The 19,073-nt window shown below is 40.4% G+C and overlaps 1 protein-coding gene across 1 annotated transcript; it reads right to left on the bottom strand.

Annotated features, from left to right (window-relative positions):
• Window positions 1–401: 401 nt before the first annotated feature.
• TPD52L3 (TPD52 like 3) lies at window positions 402–1,040 on the bottom strand. The gene has a single exon (XM_046663896.1). The coding sequence runs from the start codon at window positions 1,038–1,040 to the stop codon at window positions 402–404; it is 639 nt and encodes a 212-aa protein (XP_046519852.1).
• Between the last annotated feature and the right edge of the window lie 18,033 nt (window positions 1,041–19,073).

Raw genomic sequence — 19,073 nt, 5'->3', positions numbered from 1 at the left:
TTACAGATTATCTCATACCTTTTCCCAGTTCTAAATTGAAACCTACTTTGGCCTTCCCATGGACCAGTTTTCCAAAAAAGAGTTTGAGCTTTGCCTAAGAAACCTCTGGAGCCATTGTCCTGTCCATTTAAATGCAACCCCAGGAAGGCTAGTATAGTGATAACATTTCATGCTTAAACTTGAGTGTAAAATAACTGGATACAAAACGTTGGGTTCTCTATCTCAACGGCAGCAAATATCTATGTACAAATGGGCATTGCTTTTCTCAAAACTGGACTCTGTCCATTTCCTGAATTAACTTTAGAGTTGTGGTCTGGCTACTTGTCTTAGATGGGCAGAACTGCAACTGTGACGAGGAAAGGAGTTCTGGCACTGGTTAGGTGGCCAGGTTCCCAAGGGGATCATTCCGGCTCCAGAAAGGCGAGCAGGTCATCCCCAGTCCTCGCTGAAGAAGGAAGGCAGTCACTGCCCAGCTCTCTGCCACCTGCGACTGTGGACTTGACTGTCCCCATCAGACCTTCAAAGGATCTGAATGTGGCCGACTTCTTGACGTCTGCAAGCTTCCTGCAGACGGCAGAGCCCATGGCGAACAGGGCAGCGGACGTCTTTTCTTTCACGTAGGCGTTGGAGACCTGAACGTAGTGCCAGCTCTTGGACAGATTCCGCCTCAGCCCCACCGAGGCCGTGAGGCCCAGCTTGCTCTTGAGCTCCACGCAGCGTCTCTCTTTGGCTGCCAGCGCCTGGCGCAGGGCGACAATCTCCGCCTCCAATTTCGTGAGCTGGGATATGAGCTCCTTCTGCTGGGACTCTGTGAGAGCCACTGGCTGGGCAGTCGGGTGGGATTCGTATGTGTCCTCGGAGGTCTCTGGCATGGACTGAGGAAAAAGATCTTCGTTAAGAGAGTCTAGGTCCAATTCCTGGTAGAGAGAGTCGAACTGGTGGCCAGTGGAGAAATCATCTCGGCCAGCAGAGTGGAAATCTAGGCCTGCGGGGTCAGACTCTCGGCCGGTGGGGTGGGACTCTAGGCGGGACGGATCCATAGTTCGGTCAGTGGAGTGGCCGCCTAGGCGGTGGGTGAACGTCTTGGCGTCTGGAGCGGATGCGGCCGCCCGCGAGATCCACTTCCGGGTGTGTGGTGGAGGGGGTTGGGGGCTGGGGGTTGGGGGTGGCGGGGCTCCAGCCGGGGCAGGGTCGCAGAGGCGGGACTTCCGGTCGGAAGGTGGCCGCTGTCAGAGCCGGCTCGGCCGGCTGCCAGTACCCTGGTGGAGGTGTGTTGAGTTCATAGCGACCCTGTGAGGTAGGCGGTGCTGCGATTATCATCAGAGAGGAAAGGTATCTTCACCTTCCCTGCTGTCACAGTGAGTGACAGGTCCCGGCCTTCAACCAAGTCTGATTCCTCTTAAGGACATCCTTCTACCACACCAGCCATTTCAAACCCTTGAACCCTTTGTATCAACAGAAATTTACGGAAAAGCCTTATACATAAAGAAAAACTGCGCCAAAGTAGGGCAGGGAGTCGAGCACTTCTGACCTCGTACCCGCCCCCTCTTCCCTTCCCAGGTTCCCCTCGGGGCCTCGAGAAACTCCTAGCACCACTCATACAGTGGATGTGAAGGCCTCTCAGAACTCGAGTCCAGTGGTGACTAACATGCTCCCATGGCGTGAAGTATCTACAGTACCACAGGCTTGGGACAGCCGAGCTCAGCGAGTCTGACCAGTCACAACTGTCAGTTATTTTGGGAGAAGAATGAGTAAATCTATGACAGTTGTGTTAAATTTATGCTTCATAAAGCAAGGACTATTGTACTGTGAGAATTTAGGAGAGAAGGAATAAGACATATGCAAATGGACGGGACATGGGTTTTCAATATTGTAGATGCATTTTCTTTCTTTTCCAAGCATTTACTCACATTTCTGAAGGCATGTCTGCCCACCTACAGGGTTATGAGTTGTGGGAGGTGATCTGCACAGTAAAGTGGAAGCAGTTGGACAGTGTCTGTCAGGAGGTCAACCCACCGTATCCCCTATTTCTATTCAGAGCTTGTAATTTATACAGTGGAAGAGTCAGGACTTCAATCCAGTGAGGGCAGGTGGTCAGGTGTCACTTAGCTCATTGTCTGGCTGCCCATTCCCAGGGAATAGCCTTGAGCAATTCTGAGCTTCCAGTGATTTTGTTGGATATGCTGGTAGTTCTTGCAAGGATGATCTCGTGGAACATGGTATGATCCTCAGCAAATTTCAGCAAATTGCCATACTCATGTAGCTGCCATGAAGCATCTAGCTGGGCATCCGAACCAACTCCAGCCCTCCTTTGGGTTTATATTCAATAACCCTTTCCCATAAGTCAGTAGCGTCTATTCGTCTTGTCCTGAAGCATGTGCCTCCCTAGATTCAAAAAATGAAAACTGTTCTTGTTGGAAACCTGAGGGCTGTTGAGGGGTTTGGCTATGTATGTAAAGGCCTGAAAGGGCAGCAAGGACTGCCTAAAAACTATTTTGTTCCAGAGAGTGGACTTTTCCTCCATTGCCTGCAGAACCACTAGCGGTTTCAGAAATGCTCTGACTCTGCACCAGAAATCCTCTTTCAAAACTGAAGATGAAGGGTAAAGAAGCCTCTGATTTAATAAGCTACATAACATGAGATACATATTGTTCATTCAAAATTGAGATTCCAAATCACCAGATTTGAACTTGCACTTGATTTTCCTTCTCTGAGTTGTTTCAGCCACCAACCAAACAATTTTCTTGTTTCTATGTTTCATTGCCCTTCAATTCAAAGTATGAAATCCTTTGTTAAACTTTTTTTAAAGATTTTATTTCTCCTTCTTCTCCCCAAAGCCACCCGGTACATAGTTGTATATATTTCTTCTAGTTGTGGGTCCTTCTAGTTGTGGCATGTGAGACGCGGCTTCAGCATGGCTTGATGAGTGGTGCCATGTCTGCACCCAGGATCTGAACCCGCGAAATCCTGGGCTGCTGAAGCGGAGCATGTGAACTTAAGGACTTGGCAACAGGGCCAACTCCTCTTTGTTAAGCTTTGATTCCCTTTGGTAGACTAATGATTTCCCTTGTAGCAAAATTAACCTGACTTCTCTCAGCAACTTTGTTTCAAGATCTCAAATCAAAACATGGCCTCTGGAAGGGGACCTCCTAGCTAGCAATGATGTTCTGACCTCCTGAGTAGACCTGGACAATAAGTAGCACAATGGAACAGTCCATTTTATTAGGCTTATGCATAGCCACGTACAAAACAACACATATTTTGAAAACATGGATCTATCAAATAAAATTTAATTTATAGTGATTCTAACCAACTGTTTGACTAAACTATCCTTTTTTAAAATTTGACTTCATAATAGTTTAACATCATTGTGAAAATTCAGTTGTACATTGTTTCTTGTCTATCACCACGTAGGTGCTTCCCTTCATCCCTTGTGCCCACCCTCACCCCCCTTCCCCTGGTAACCATTGATCTGTTTTCTTTGCCCACATGCTTGTTTATATTCCACATATGAGTGAAATCATCTGATATTTGCCTTTCTCGGTCTGGCTCATTTTGTTAAACATAATTCCCTCCAGGTCTTTCTATGTTGTTGCAAATAGTATGAATTTGTCTTTTTTTCTGGCTGAGTAGTATTCCATAGTATATATATACCACATCTTCTTTATCCAATCATCATTCAGTGGGCACTCGGATAGTTTCCACATCTTGGCTATTGTGCATAGTGCTGTGATGAGCATGGGGTACATATGTGACTTTGGATTGTTGATTTCAAGTTGTTTGGGTAGATACCCAGTTGTGGGGTATCTTGGTCATATGGTAGTTCTATTTTTAGTTTTTTGAGGAATCTCCATACTGTTTTCCATAGTAGCCACTATGCAAACACCAGTTTGCATTCCCACCAGCAGTGTATGAGGGTTCCCTTCTCTCCACACCCTACCCAACGCTTTTTATTTTTAGTCTTAGTGGTTATAGCCATTTTAACAGGCATAAGGTGGTATCTTAGTGTAGTTTTGATTTGCATTTCCCTGATGATTATTGACGTTGAACATCTTTTCATGTGTTTGTTGGCCATCTGTATATCTTTGGAAAAATATCTGTTCATCTCCTCTGCCCATTTTTTGATTGGGTTGTTTGTTTTTTTTATTGTTCCTTGTATATTATGGAGATTAACCCCTTGTCAGATAGATGATTTGAAAATATTTTATCCCAATTGGTGGGTTGACTCTTTGTTTTGTATCTAGTTTCTTTTGCCTTGCAGAAGCTCTTTATTCTGACGAATTCCCACTTGTCTATGTTTTCTTTTGTTCCCCTTGTCTGAGAGGACGTGGTATTTGAAAAGATCCTTTTTAGTTCGATGTCAAAGAGTGTACTTCCAATATTCTTTTCCAGGAGTTTTATAGTTTCAGGACCTATCTTCAAGTCTTTGATCCATTTTGAGTTTATTTTTGTGTATTGCGTGAGATAGTGGTCTACCTTCATTCTTTTGCATGTGGCTGTCCAGTTATCCCAACACCGTTTATTGAAGAGACTATTTTTTCTCCAGTGTATGTTCTTGGCACCCTTGTCAAAGATTAGCTGTCCGTAGATGTGTGGTTTTATTTCTGGGCTTTCAGTTCTGTTCCATTGATCTGGGTCCCTGTTTTTGTACTAGTACCATGCTGTTTTGGTCACTATGGCTTTGTAATACATTTTGAAGTGAGGGATTGTGGTACCTCCAGGTTTGTTCTTTTTTCTCAGGATTGCCTTAGCAATTCAGGGTCTTTGATTGCTGCATATGAATTTTAGGAGTCTTTGCTCTATTTCTGTGAAGAATGTCATTGGGATTCTGATAGGGATTGCATTGAATCTGTAGATTGCTTTGGGTAGTATGGACATTTTAACTATGTTTATTCTTCCAATCCATGAGCATGGAATCTCTTTCTATCTCTTTATGTCATTATCAATTTCTCTCAGTAATGTCTTATAGTTTTCATTGTATAAGTCCTTCACCTCCTTGGTTAAATTTATTCCTAGGTACTTTATTCTTTTAGTTGCGACTGCAAAATGGAATTGTATTTTTGAGTTCTCTTTCTGTAAGTCTGTTATTGGAGTATAGAAAAGCAACTGGGTCTTGTCAAGATGGCGGCATAAGCAGACTCTGAACTCATCTCCTCCCATGAACACAACCAGGTTACAACTAGTTTTGGAAAAATTACCCTGGATTGAAAACTGAAAACTGGATAGAAAGAACCCCCACAACACGGGACAGTCCTGACTAAGGCAGAAGAGGCAGAAATTCCTGCTGGAGAGGAAAAAAAGCCACTTTGGGAGCAGCAGAGCTTCTCAGCTGGCCAGGCGGGAGTCACCCTAAGGTATGCACCCCTCCCTGGAGGAGCGAGGTCTGGAGCGGGGGCCAATACAGCTATAAGCATCTTTCAGACTCAGCCCAACTAAGATGGGGGTCTTACTGTGTGGCTTTGCTGGCTATTAACTGTAGTGATGATACCCCCAGAAAAGCTATCGGCTAAAAGCTGAAAAGACTCGGGTCCACACACAAACTCACTCATTGCAGCAACCTAAAATCACCAGAGAGAAGGCTGACAGTCCTTTGGTAAAACGAGACTCGTGTGGTGGGCTCTAGGGGCATCTTGGTGAGAGGAGGCACCTCTCTGGAGACTAAGACATTGGTGAGGGCCATTGTTCTGAACTGGTCCAGGCGTGCTGACACAGACCCTGGTGGGCGCCACTGAGGTTCATCCCTTGGCCTGTTAGCCCAGGGGTCCACCACGCCCATTAGAGCACAGATTTAATCCAGTACAGCCAGGGCAGGCAACTCGCCCTAGGGACTGGCCCCACCTAACAGCAAGCCCTCAGGCTAGTTTTCAGCCTGCATTGACTGGGTGCCTTGATCCTCTTCAGGTAGGCAAGGGTGTCTGCCTCTGTGGGGCAGGGCGTGTGTGAGGATGAGGTGAACTGTGGGGGGCATTGGTAGAGACGTCAGGGCCTCTGCAGTGTGGCATTGGGGTACACTCCAGGGGGTTGAGAAGTTTTCAGGGACCAGGACTGTGTTGACGGTGTGTGTGGCCCTTTGGGGGGTGAAGCTTATCAGTGGCAGAAGATCTGTGCTTCACAAATAGCCATAAAAAGGACAAGCCCCACCTTCCAAAGTCTGAAATAATTGAGTGCTCCCATGCCTAGGGCCAGCCATACTCAGCTGCACTCCTAAGAGAACTGACAACAGCCTTGTGGGCCTGAAGGCCTATTGCAACTGTAAGCTCCTGAAACTAGCAACCAGCTACACTGGGTACCAACCCAATTGGGAGGAAAACTGCAATAGGAGTGTGCTGATAGACTTTGTAGGCAACAGTGCTGAGGCTCCCCAAACCAGATTCCCAAACAGCTGGCCAGGGAAGGAAAGACTAGAGTCCCTGGGTACCTGCAGTGGGAGCAACCCTGCCACAGCAGATGGACACAAGTAGCCCACAAAGGGGTCACTTCTAGATCTTATGGACTAGTGACGAGAGGGAAGCACACTGCTGGGCCTCATAAGGCATCTCATACATAAGGCCACTTCTCCAAGATCAGGAGACATAGCTGACTCACCTAATACATAGAAATAAGCACAGAGAAAGAGGCGTAATGAGGAGACAAAGGAATACTTACCAAGCAAGGGAACAGGACAAAGCCCCAGAAAAAGGACTAAATGAAACAGAAACAAGTGACCTACTCGACAAAGGGTTCAAGCAAAATATCATGAGGATGCTGACAGATATTGGGAGAAGAATGGATGAACACAGTGAGATCATCAGCAAAGAACTGGAAGATATTAAAAAAAAATCAGAAATGAAGAATACAATACTGGAAATGAAAAATTGACTAGAGGGACTCAATAGCAGAGTAGAGGATGAAGAAGAATGGAGCAGCGAGCTAGATGAAAGACTAGAGGAAATCACTCAAGCAGAACAGAAAAAAGAAAAAAGAATTAGAATGAGAACAGTCTAAGGAAACTCTGGGACAATATCAAGCATGCTAACATTTGGATTATAGGTGTCCAAAAGGAGAAAAGAGAAACAAAGGGGCAGAAAATTTATTTGTCGAAATAATAGATGAAAATTTTCCTAACCTGAGGAAGGAAACAGACATCCAAGTTCAGGAAGCACAGAGAGCTCCAAATAAGATAAACCCAAAGAGGCCCACACCAAGACATATTATAATTAAAATGTCCAAAATTAAAGATAAAGAGAGAATCCTAAAAGCAGCAAGAGAAAGGCCACAAGTGACATACAAAGGGAAGCCCATCAGGCTATTAGCAGACTTCTCAGCCAAGACCCTACAGGTGAGAAGAGAATGGCATGACATATTTAAAGTGCTAAAAGGAAAAAACCTACATCCAAGAATACTCTATCCATCAAGGTTGTCATTCAGAATGGAAGGAGAGATAAAGAGCTTCCCAAACAAGCAAAAATTAAAGGAGTTTATCACCAAGAAACCAGTTCTACAAGAAATGCTGAAGGGACATATTTAAGTGGGAAAGCAATGACCAAAAATAGAGGTAAAAAAATTATCAAAAAAACAAAACAACAACAATAACAAAATTATCAAAAAAACAAAACAACAACAAAAAAACCAAAACAACAACAACAATATCAAAAAAAAAACCCCAAAAACCAGGCAATAAAATCACTTGTAAAGGTTAAAATATACTAAAGGTAGCAAAGCAACTACCTGTGAAGATAATATGAAGGTTAAAAGACAAATGTACTAAAATCACCTATTTCAATGATAAGAGGGTAATGGATAGACACACACTAAAAAAGAGACTATATATGATTTGAAAAACATAAAATGTGGGAGGAGGGGAGTGAAAAAGTAGAGCTTTTAGAATGAGGTCAAGCTAAAGAGTCTATCAACTCGATGTAGACTGTTATATACATAGAATATTAAATAGGATCCTCATGGTAATCACAAATGAGAAACCTATAATAAGCAAGAAAAAAGTAAGACAAAAGAAATCAAACATATTACTAAAGATAGTCATCAAACCACAAGGGAAGAGAGCAAGAGAAAAAGAAAGGAACAGAGAAGAACTACTAAAACACCCAGAAAAAAAAGGTAACAAAATGGCAATAAATACATATTTATCAATAGCTACTTTAAATGTCAATGGACTAAATTCTCCAATCAAATGCCATAGGATGGCCAATTGGATAAAAAAACAAGACCCATGTATATGCTGCGTTTAAGAGACACACTTCATACCTAAAGAAACTCACAATTGAAAGTGAAAGGATGGAAAAAGATATTCCATGCAAATGGCAAAGGAAAGAAAGCGGTGGTAGCAGTACTTATATCAGATAAAATAGACTTTAAAACAAAAACTGTAACAAGAGACAAAGAAGGGCACTACATAATGATAAAGGGAACAATCACTTGTAAATATCTATGCACCCAACATAGGAGCACCTAAATATATAAAGCAATTATTAACAGACATAAAAGGAGAACTAGACAGTAACAGAATAATAGTAGGGGACTTTAACATTCCACTTACACCAATGGATAGGTCATCCAAACAGAAGATCAATAAGGAAACACTGGCCTTAAAGGACACATTAGACCAGGTGGACTTAGTAGATATATACAGAACATTCCATCCAAAAACCACAGAATACAGATTCTTTTCAAATGCATATGGAACATTCTCCAGGATTCATTACATATTAGGCCACAAAACAATTCTCAATAAATTTAAGAAGATTGAAATAATACCATGCATCTTTTCTGACCACAAAGGTATGAAACTAGAAATCAACTACAGGAAGAAAACCAGGAAATCCACAAAAATGTGGAGCTAAAACGAAATGCTACTGAACAACGATTGGGTCAATGAAGAAATCAAAAAATTCCTGGAGACAAATGAAAATGAAAATATGACATGCCAAAATTTGTGGGGTACAGCAAAAGCAGTTCTAAGAGAGAAATATATAGCAATTCAGGCCTACCTCAACAAAGAAGAAAAATCCCAAATAGACAATCTAAAAGTGCATCTAAAGGTACTGGAAAAAGAACAACAAGCAAAGCCCAAAATCAGCAGAAGGAAGGAAATAAAAATCAGAGCAGAAATAAATGATATAGAGACTAAAAAAAAACAATAGAAAAAATCAATGAAACCAAGAGCTGATTCTTTGAAAAGATAAACAAAATTGACAAACTCTTAGCTAGACTCATCAAGAAAAAAAGAGAGAAGGCTCAAATAAATAAAATCAGAAATGAAAGAGGAGAGATTACAACAGATACCTCAGAAATGCAAAAGATAATAAGAGAATACTATGAAAGGCTATATGCCAACAAATTGGATAATCTAGAAGAAATGGATAAATTCTTAGAAACATACAAACTTCCAAAAGTGGACCAAGAAGAAGTAGAAAATTTGAATAGACAGATCACCAGTAAGGAGATCGAAACAGCAATAAAAAATCTCCCAAAAAATAAAAGTTCAGGGCCAGATGGCCTCCCTGGTGAATTCTACCAAACATTCAAAGAAGACTTAATACCTATCCTTCTCAAACTCTTCGAAAAAATTGAAGAGGAGGGGAGGCTTCCTAACTCATTCTACAAAGCCAACATTATCCTGATACCAAAACCAGACAAGGACAACACAAAACCAGAAAATTACAGGCCATTATTACTGATGAACATCAATGCAAAAATCCTCAACAAAATACTAGCAAATCGAATACAACAATACATTAAAAAGATCGTACATCATGATCACGTGGGTTTCATTCCATGGATGCAGGCATGGTTCAACATCTGAAAATCTATCAACGTGATACACAACATTAATAAAATGAAGACTAAAAATCACATGATCATCTCAATAGATGTAGAGAAAGCGTTTGACACGATACAGCATCCATTTATGATAAAAACTCTAAGTAAAATGAGTATAGAAGGAAAATACCTCAACATAACAAAGGCCATATATGACAAACCCACAGCAAATATCATTTCAAGGGAGAAAAACTGAAAGCTATCCCTCTAACAACAGGAACTAGACAAAGATGCCCACTGTCACCACTCTTATTTAACATAGTATTGGAAGTCCTAGCCATAGCAATCAGGCAAGAAAAAGAAATAAAAGGGATCCACATCGGAAAAGAAGTGAAATTGTCACTCTTTGCAGACAACATGATTTTATATCTAGAAAACCCTAAAAAAGCCACTAAAAAACTTTTAGAAACAATAAAGAAATACAGTCAAGTTGTGGGATACAAAATCAACATACAAAAATTGGTTGCATTTCTATACACTAACAATGAAGTAGCAGAAAGAGAAATTAAGAATACAATCCCATTTGCAATTGCAACAAAAAGAATAAAATACCTAGGAATAAACTTAACCAAAGAGGTGAAAGATCTGTACACCACAAAGTATAAAACATTGTTGAAAGAAATCGAAGATGACACAAAGAAATGGAAAAATATTCTGTGCTCTTGGATTGGAAGAAGTAACATCATTAAAATGTCCGTACTTCCTAAAGCAATCTATAGATTCAATGCAGTCCCCATCAAAATTCCAACAACCTTTTTCTCAGAAATAGAACAAAGAATCCTAAAATTTATATGGAACAACAAAAGACCCTGAATAGCCAAAGGATTCCTGAGAAAAAAATAACAAAGCTGGAGGTATCACACTCCCTGATTTCAAAATATACTACAAAGCTATAGTAACCAAAACAGCATGATGCTGGCACAAAAACAGACACACAGATCAATGGAACAGAATTGAGACCCCAGAAGTAAACCCACACATTTATGGACAGCTAATATTCAACAAGGGAGCCAAGAGCATACGATGGAGAAAGGAGAGTCCCTTCAAAAATGGTGTTGGGAAAACTGGACAGCCTCATGCAAAAGAATGAAAGTAGACCATTCCCTTACACCATGCACAGAAATCAACTCAAAATGGATTAAAGACTTGAATGTAAGATCTGAAACCATGAAACTTCTAGAAGAAAACATAGGCAGTACACTCTTTGACATCGGTCTTAGCAGCATATTTTCAAGTCCCATGTCTGACTGGGCAAGAGAAACAAAAGAAAAAATGAACAAATGGGACTACATCGAACTCAAAAGCTTCTGCACAGCAAAGGAAACCATCAACAAAATAAAAATACAACCTAACAATTGGGATAAGATATTTGCAAACCATATAACAGATAAGGGGTTAATATCCAAAATATACAAAGAACTCATATAGCTCAACAACAAAAAAACCCAACAATCCAATTAAAAAATGGGCAAAGGATCTGAACAGAGATTTCTCCAAAGAAGATATACGGATGGCCAACAGGCATATAAAAAGATGCTCAACATCATTAGCTATCAGGGAAATGCAAATCAAAACTATAATGAGGTATCACCTCACTCCAGTCAGAATGGCTATAATTAACAAGACAGGAAACAACAAATGTTGGAAAGGATGTGGAGAGAAGGGAACCCTTGTACACTGCTGGTGGGAGTGCAAACTGGTGCAGCCACTATGGAAAGCAGTATGGAGTATCCTCAGAAAGTTAAGAATAGATCTACTGTATGATCTAGCTATCCCACTGCTGGGTATTTATCCAAAGAACTTGAAAATACAAAGGCATAAAGATACATGCACCCCTATGTTCATTGCAGTATTATACACAATAGCCAAGACTTGGAAGCAACCTAGGTGCCCATCAAGGGACAAATGGATAAAGAAGATGTAGTATTTATACACGGCAGAATACTACTCAGCCATAAGAAATGGTGAAATTCGGCCATTTGTGACAACATGGATGGAACTTGAGGGTATTATGCTGAGTGAAATAAGTCAGAGGGAGAAAGTCAAATACCGTATGATCTCACTCATAAGTAGAAGATAAAAATGACGACAAACAAACACATAGCATTAGAGATTGGATTGGTGGTTACCATAGGTGAAGGGGGGAGGGCAAAAGGGATGATTAGGCTCATATGTGAGGCGATGGACTATAATTAGTTTTTGGGTGGTGAACATGATGTAATCTACACAGAATTCAAAATATATTATGATGTACATACATCTGAAAAAAATAAAAATAAAAAATAAAAAAATTTAAAAAAAGAAAAAACTGATTTTTATAAGTTGATCCTGTACCCTGCAATTTTACTGTAGTTGTTAATTATTTATATTAGCTTTCCCATGGATTTTTTGAGTTTTCCATATATAAGATCATGTCATCTGCAAACAGTGAGAGTTTCACTTCTTCAGTGCCTATTTGGATTCCTTTTATTCCTTTCTCTTGCCTAATTGCTCTGGCCAAAACCTCCAGAACTGTTGAGTAAGAGTGGTGATAGTGGGCATCCTTATCTTGTTCCTGTTCTCAGGGGGATGGTGCTCAGTTTTTGCCCATTGAGTATGATGTTGGCTGTGCGTTTGTCATATATGGCCTTTATTATGTTGAGGTAATTTCCTTGTATCCCCATTTTGTAAAGAGTTTTTATCATAAATGGCTGTTGGATCTTGTCAAATACTTTCTCTGCATCTATTGAGATGATCGTGTGGTTTTTATTCCTCAATTTGTTGATGTGGTGTATCACGTTGATTGACTTGTGGATGTTGAACCATCCCTGTGTCCCTGGTATGAATCCCACTTAATCGTGACGTATGATCCTTTTGATGTATTGCTAATTCAGGTTGCCAAAATTTTGTTGAGGATTTTTGCACCTATGTTCATCAGCGATATTGGCCTGTAGTTCTCCTTTTTTGTGCTGTCCATGTCAGGCTTTGGTATCAGAGTGATGTTTGCCTTGTAGAATGTGTTAGGAAGTGTTCCATCTTCCCTAATTTTTTGGAGTAGCTTGAGAAAGATAGGTATTAAATCCTCTCTAAAAGTTTGGTAAAATTCCCCAGGAAAGGCGTCTGGTCCTGGGGTTTTATTCTTTGGGATGCTTTTGATTGCTGTTTCAATCTCTTTCCTTGTGATTAGTCTATTCAGATTGTCTTTTTCTTCTTGACTCAGCTTTGGGAGGTTGCAAGAGTAAAATAATTTATCCATTTCCTCTAGGTTATCCATTTCGTTAGCATATAGTTTTTTTTGTAGTATTCTCTTATACTCTGTTGTATTTCTGTGGAGTCAGTTGTTATTTATCCTTTTTCATTTCCGATTTTGTTTATTTGAGCTTTCTCTGTTTTTTCTTTCTTTTTTTTTTTTTTAAAGATTGGCACCTGAGCTAACATCTGTTGCCAATCATTTTTTTTCTTCTTTTCCCCCAACCCCCCCAGTACATAGTTGTATATTCTAGTTGTGGGTCCTTCAAGTTGTGGCATGTGGGACGCCGCCTCAGCATAGCCTGATGAGCCATGCCATGTCCATGCCCAGGATCCGAACCAGTGAAACCCTGGGCTGCTGAAGCAGAGCGCGTGAACTCAACCACTCGGCCATGGGGCTGGTCCCCTCTCTTTTTTTCTTTGTAAGTCTGGCTGGGGGTTTGTCTATTTTATGTATCTTCTCAAAGAACCACCTCTTTGTGTCATTGATCCTTTCTACTGCCTTTTTTGTTTTAATAGCATTTATTTCTGCTCTGATTTTTATTATTTCTCTCCTTTGCTGACTTTGGGCTTTGTTTGTTCTTCTTTTTCTAATTCATTTAGGTGTTATTTGAGATTACTTATTTGGGATTTTTCTTATTTGTTAAGGTATGCCTGTATTGTGATGAATTTCCCTCCTAATATGGCTTTTGCTGCATTCCATATGAGTTTGTATGGTATGTTATCATTTTCATTTGTCTCCACATATTTTTTGATTTCTCCTTTCACTTCTTCATTGATCCATTGCTTGTTCAATAGCATGTTGTTTAGTCTCCACATCTTTGTCCCTTTCTCAGCTTTTTTCTTGTAATTAATTTGTAGCTTTATAGCATTATGATTGGAAAAGATGCTTGTTATTATTTCAATTTTTTTAAAGTTATAGAGGCTTGCCTTGTTTCCCAACATGTGGTCTATCCTTGAGAATGTTCCATGCACACTTGAGAAGAATGTGTATTCTGCTGTTTTTGGATGGAGTGTTCTATATATGTCTATTAAGTCTAACTGGTTTAACTTTTCATTTAATTCCACTGTTTCCTTGTTGATTTTCTGTCTGGATGACCTATCCATTGATGTGAGTGGGATGTTGAGGTCCCCTATTATTATTGTGTTATTTTTAATATCCTCTTTTAGGTTTGTTAATAGTTGCTTTATGGACTTTGGTGCTCCTGTGTTGGGTGCATAGATTATTTATAAGTGTTATTTCTTCTTGATGGAGTGTCCCTTTGATCATTATATACTGCCCCTCTTTGTCTCTCTTTACCTGCCTTATCTTGAAGTCTACTTTGTCTGATATAAATATTGTGACACCTGCTTTCTTTTGTTTGCCATTCATTAGCTTGGAGTATCCTCTTCCACCCCTTCACTCTGAGCCTGTGTTTGTCATTGGAGCTGAGGTGTGTTTCCTGGAGGCAGCAAATTGTTGGATCTTGTTCTTTAATCCATCTCACTACTCTGTGTCTTTTTATTGGAGAATTCAATCCATTTATGTTTAGGGTGGTTATTGATGTATGAAGGCTTAATGCTGTCATTATATCACTTGTTTTCTGGTTTTCCTGCATTTCCTTTGTTTCTCGTCTTGTGTGTTTTGGTCTACCCATTGAATTATGTAGGTTTTTGTGATGTGTTTCTTTGTTTTTTCTTTCTTTATTTTTTGTCTCTCTGTTCTGCTTTTTAGATTAGTGCTTACCCTGAAGTTTGTATTCAGAATCTCATGTATAAGACAGTTCATTTTCTGATGGCCTCTTATTTCCTTAGTCTAAACAGATTCAGTCCCTTTCCTCCTTCCCTCCTAAGTTGTTTTTCTTATATCTTATCCCAGCTTGTGTTGTGAGTTTGTGGTTAAAGTGACAAGATTGTCTTTGTTTTTGGTGTTTTCTTTCCCTTTAACCTAATGCTATAGTTGAATATTTGCTATCCTATTCTGATTCTGTCTGTTTATCTCCTTACTCTGTGTTTTGTGATCCCTTTCTCTCTTTTTTCTTTTTTCAGGTATGAGGGCCTTCTTGAGAATTTCTTGTGTGGGGGGGGTGGTCTCGTGGCTACAAAGTCGCTAAGCTTTTGTTTCTGGGAAAGTTTTAATTTCTCCCTCATATCTGAAGGACATTTTTGCTGGATAGAGGATTCTTGGCTGAAAGATTCTTGTCTTTTAAAGTTTTGAGTATGTCATTCCATTCTCTCCTAGCTTGTAAGGTTTCTGCAGAGAAATATGCTGAAAACCTGATAGGGGTTCCTATGTAGGTTATTTTCTTCTGCTTTGCTGCCCTGAGTATTCTTTCTCTGTCATTCATTTTTGCCAGTTTTACGACTATATGCCCTGCAGTAGGTCTTTTTACATTGACAAATCTAGGAGATCTGGAAGCGTCTTCCACACATATTTCTCTCTCTTTCCCTAGATTTGGGAAGTTCTCTGCTACTATTTCTTTGAACACGCTTTCTGCTCCATTCTCCTTCTCTTCACCTTCTTGAATACCTATAATTCTTATGTTGCATTTCCTCACTGAGTCACATATTTCTCAGAGACTTTCTTCATTTCTTTTTAGTTTTAGTTCTCTCACCTCCTCTGTCTGGAGCATTTCAACATGTCTATCTTCGATTATGCTGATTCACTCCTCTATGATGTCCACTTGAGCATTCAGGGAATCCATATTTTGTTTTATCTCATCCATTGTGTCTTTCATCTCTAATATTTCTGATTGATTCTTCTTTATAGTTTCAATCTCTTTTATGAAGTAGCTGCTGAACTCATTGAATTGTTTCTCTATGTTCTCTTTTACCTCATTCAGTTTTTTGATGACAGCTATTTTGAATTCATTGTCATTTAGCTTACGTATTTCTGTGTCCTTAGGCCTGAGTTCTGGGTGCTTGTTGATTTCTCTCTGGTCTGGAGATTTGATGTAGTGTCTGATTGGAAGGTCAGCTCTTTCTCATTCTGATGTTATTTGGTTGCTGTTACAGCCTATCTCGACTGGGTGGGGGTTGAGAGCACATATTCTGAGTCCTCCATCTTCAGCCAAGATGGTGCAGCTTGGGTTGGGGGTGGGGTACTTTCTCCAGTGTGCAGTCTGGGATTTCTTGCTATCAGCTCTCGCTATGTGGTCTCCTGGAGCCTTGGCTTGATGAGGTCAACCCCCATGAAAGCTTTTGCCTTATTCAAGGGCTTTGATCTAGGCTGCATGGGCCCTAGGGAGTCCTGGATGATCCCAGGGATGCTCAAACCCTACCCTACTCCTTCCCTCCTGGGTCCTCCCATGGCAGTGATTGCAGTCTTTAGGGGAGGGAGTGAAGTTCTCTCTTACTCTGTTCCAGCTCCTCTGAGGGGGGCTCCAGCCTCTCCACCCTCCCTTGTGTGGCTGTGTGTCTCTCTGAGGTTTTTGTGTTGTTAGGATATCTTCTGTTAGAGTATTGTTGCACCTTTTTCTTGTATGTTGAGGGGAGAGAGTCTTGGGCAAGTTCACTCCACCATGATGCTGACATCACCTCATCTCTAATGTTTCTGATTGATTATTCTTTATAGTTTCAACCTCTTTTGTGAAGTAGCTTCTGAATTCATTGAATTTTTTCTCTACGTTCTCTTTTACCTCAGTGAGTTTTTTGATGATAGCTGTTTTGAATTCTTTGTCATTTAGGTTACATATTTCTGCATCCTCAGGACTGATTTCTGGGTGCTTATCATTTTCTCTCTCATCTTGAGATATAATATGATGTTTGATATTGTTAAAGGGGATTGGTCTGTTCTTTCGCATCCTGGTGTTATTTGGTCACAGTTACTGCCTATTGCCATTGGGTGCGGGTCAAGAACCATGTATTCTGAGCTCTCTGATTTCAGCCAAAATCCTAGGGGCTGGTGCCATGCTGAGTGGGTGGGGGGAGGGGCACTTTCTCATGTGTGCTCTCTGAGTTTTCTTCCTCTGCTCTCTTGGGATGTTGGTTTGATAAGGTCACCCCCTGTGAAAGCTTTCTGCCTGGTAGAGGGCTTCCCTCTACGCTGCAGGGGCCCTTTGGAGTCCTTGACATTCCTGTGAACAAATGTCCCCTCCCCTGTCCTTCCCTCTTGGAGGGCTCCCGTGGTCCCAGATCACAGTCTTTAAGGGGAGGGAGTGAAGTTTTCTCTTACCCCATTCCATCTCCTCCAAGGGTGGCTCCAGTCTCTGCCCTCCATCATATGGCTGCATGGGTCTCTCTGTTTCTTGTGTTGTGTTTGGATGTCCTCTGTTGGATAATAGATGTTTTCTTTGTTGTATATTGGAGGGGAAAGATTTCTGAGAGACCTCACTCCACCATGATGCTGATGTCACTCCTATCCCTTTAAGGTATAAAATACCAAACTATTGCCCCATGGTTTTAGAATTTGACACATTTAGTTAGACAATGAAATAATCTGTATTACAGAGAAAGGTTCATAAAGCTGTTCATCTCAAACTGAAAGCCTTTTGATACTATTTAGGCAGTAAAAATAGTCAAAATATTTGATTCAGTAACCTCTGAAGAAAAAACTTGAGAATTATTTTTAATCCTACAATGGTTTGCTATCTTTTGTTTCCAAAGAAGACATTATTGACCCATTTTTAGTAAAGAATGAACTTTGAAGTATTTCTCTAGTCAAGGTGATGGATTTATACTAATATTCTGTAAATGAAAAGGTAAATGGAACTACAAAATGATGACTTTTACACCTTAATGTTTAGAGGACTTTATGCTATGTTTTATATATTAATTATTTAAATTTGGATCTAAAAGCAAAGCCATACTCTTCACCAGGTCTGGGTTGTTTGGGGATGGAAGAAGTGAGATTGTAGTATTTGATACTTGAGTCTAGAAATGATTAGGGACTTGTGCCAGTGCCAGCAGGTGTAACCACTTGACTTTTTTGTTATAGAAGATCAATACAGAGCTTCCTGATTACGTCAACTTGTAAAATAATCCACCTTGGTGGTTCAGATTGCTTCTAAAGAACTGACAACTCATCCTGCAGTCTGGTCATCTGCACTGCTAGATTTAACTGTAGTGAGTTCTCTAGAGCTTCATTTCTATTACTCCAGAACTACTGCCATGAACATTTTGTTCATTTTAGCTGAATGCCAGGAAAAATGTTTAAATATTTAATTGAGCCTGAAAATAAGGCATATAGTTGAAACCCTAATCCAGTCAGAATGTTTCAAAAGTAGGAGGAGAAAATTGGTAGTTGGGCTTTTCTTGTGGAAAGCCAGAATATTATATTTGATTCCAGTTTGCAAGTTATTTTCACTACTATCTCACATCATAGCCCAGCTCCATCAATAAAATATGCAGTGAGTCACCCTCCCCATAGATATTCTCCAGCATGAGCTGGAATATTTACTGCATTTTACAGCTGCAAGTGTTATTCCTAGCAATCCTCATCCTTCAATAGTTAAGTTGGTCTTCATTTAGGACCAGGATGATATTTCCTTTGAGCAGCCCTCCTACATGGACTAATTAGGTTTTAAAAAATACTTGGGTATATTATAGAATAAAATTTTCCCCTCTGAAGCCCAAACATACTATCAAGATATTAAATTGGAGTTTGTTACTCACTGTTATTCACAGTCTTTGGTGGTGTATATAATTGTGGCAAGAGTCCCGGGGGGAATCATATTAAAATTCAGACTCTGGTTGAATCTGAAGAACCAGTGTCCCCCTCCACTCAAGTGTCCATTTGGGTGAGTCACTATGTATGGGATGAAGAGGCTTGTAAAGAGGAATTTTGTGTGCAGATCCTCAGAGGTAGAAGACAAAGAATGACAGGGAATGGTGGGATGGAGACAAGGGAAAGGAAAATGATCAAAAGCTGTAGGAACATCCCCAGATTAAAAATGAAGATGATTCTTGTTGGAAACATGAAGGCTGTATATCTAAAGGCCTAGCCTACAGAGGGTAACAAGGGCTCCAGAGAATGGACTTTTCCTTTGATGCTTGCAGAAACACTAGTGGTTCCAGAATTTCTTCTAGACTCTGAACCAGAAACTGCCTTC

Source organism: Equus quagga, chromosome 6 (genome assembly GCF_021613505.1).
Source record: "Equus quagga isolate Etosha38 chromosome 6, UCLA_HA_Equagga_1.0, whole genome shotgun sequence".
Taxonomy (NCBI): domain Eukaryota; kingdom Metazoa; phylum Chordata; class Mammalia; order Perissodactyla; family Equidae; genus Equus; species Equus quagga.
This window is presented reverse-complemented; position numbering and strand designations above follow the sequence as displayed.

Bases quoted from the DNA above. Each gene is read 5' to 3' on its own strand.
- TPD52L3 (XM_046663896.1), bottom strand. From the start codon at position 1,040: ATGGATCCGTCCCGCCTAGAGTCCCACCCCACCGGCCGAGAGTCTGAC.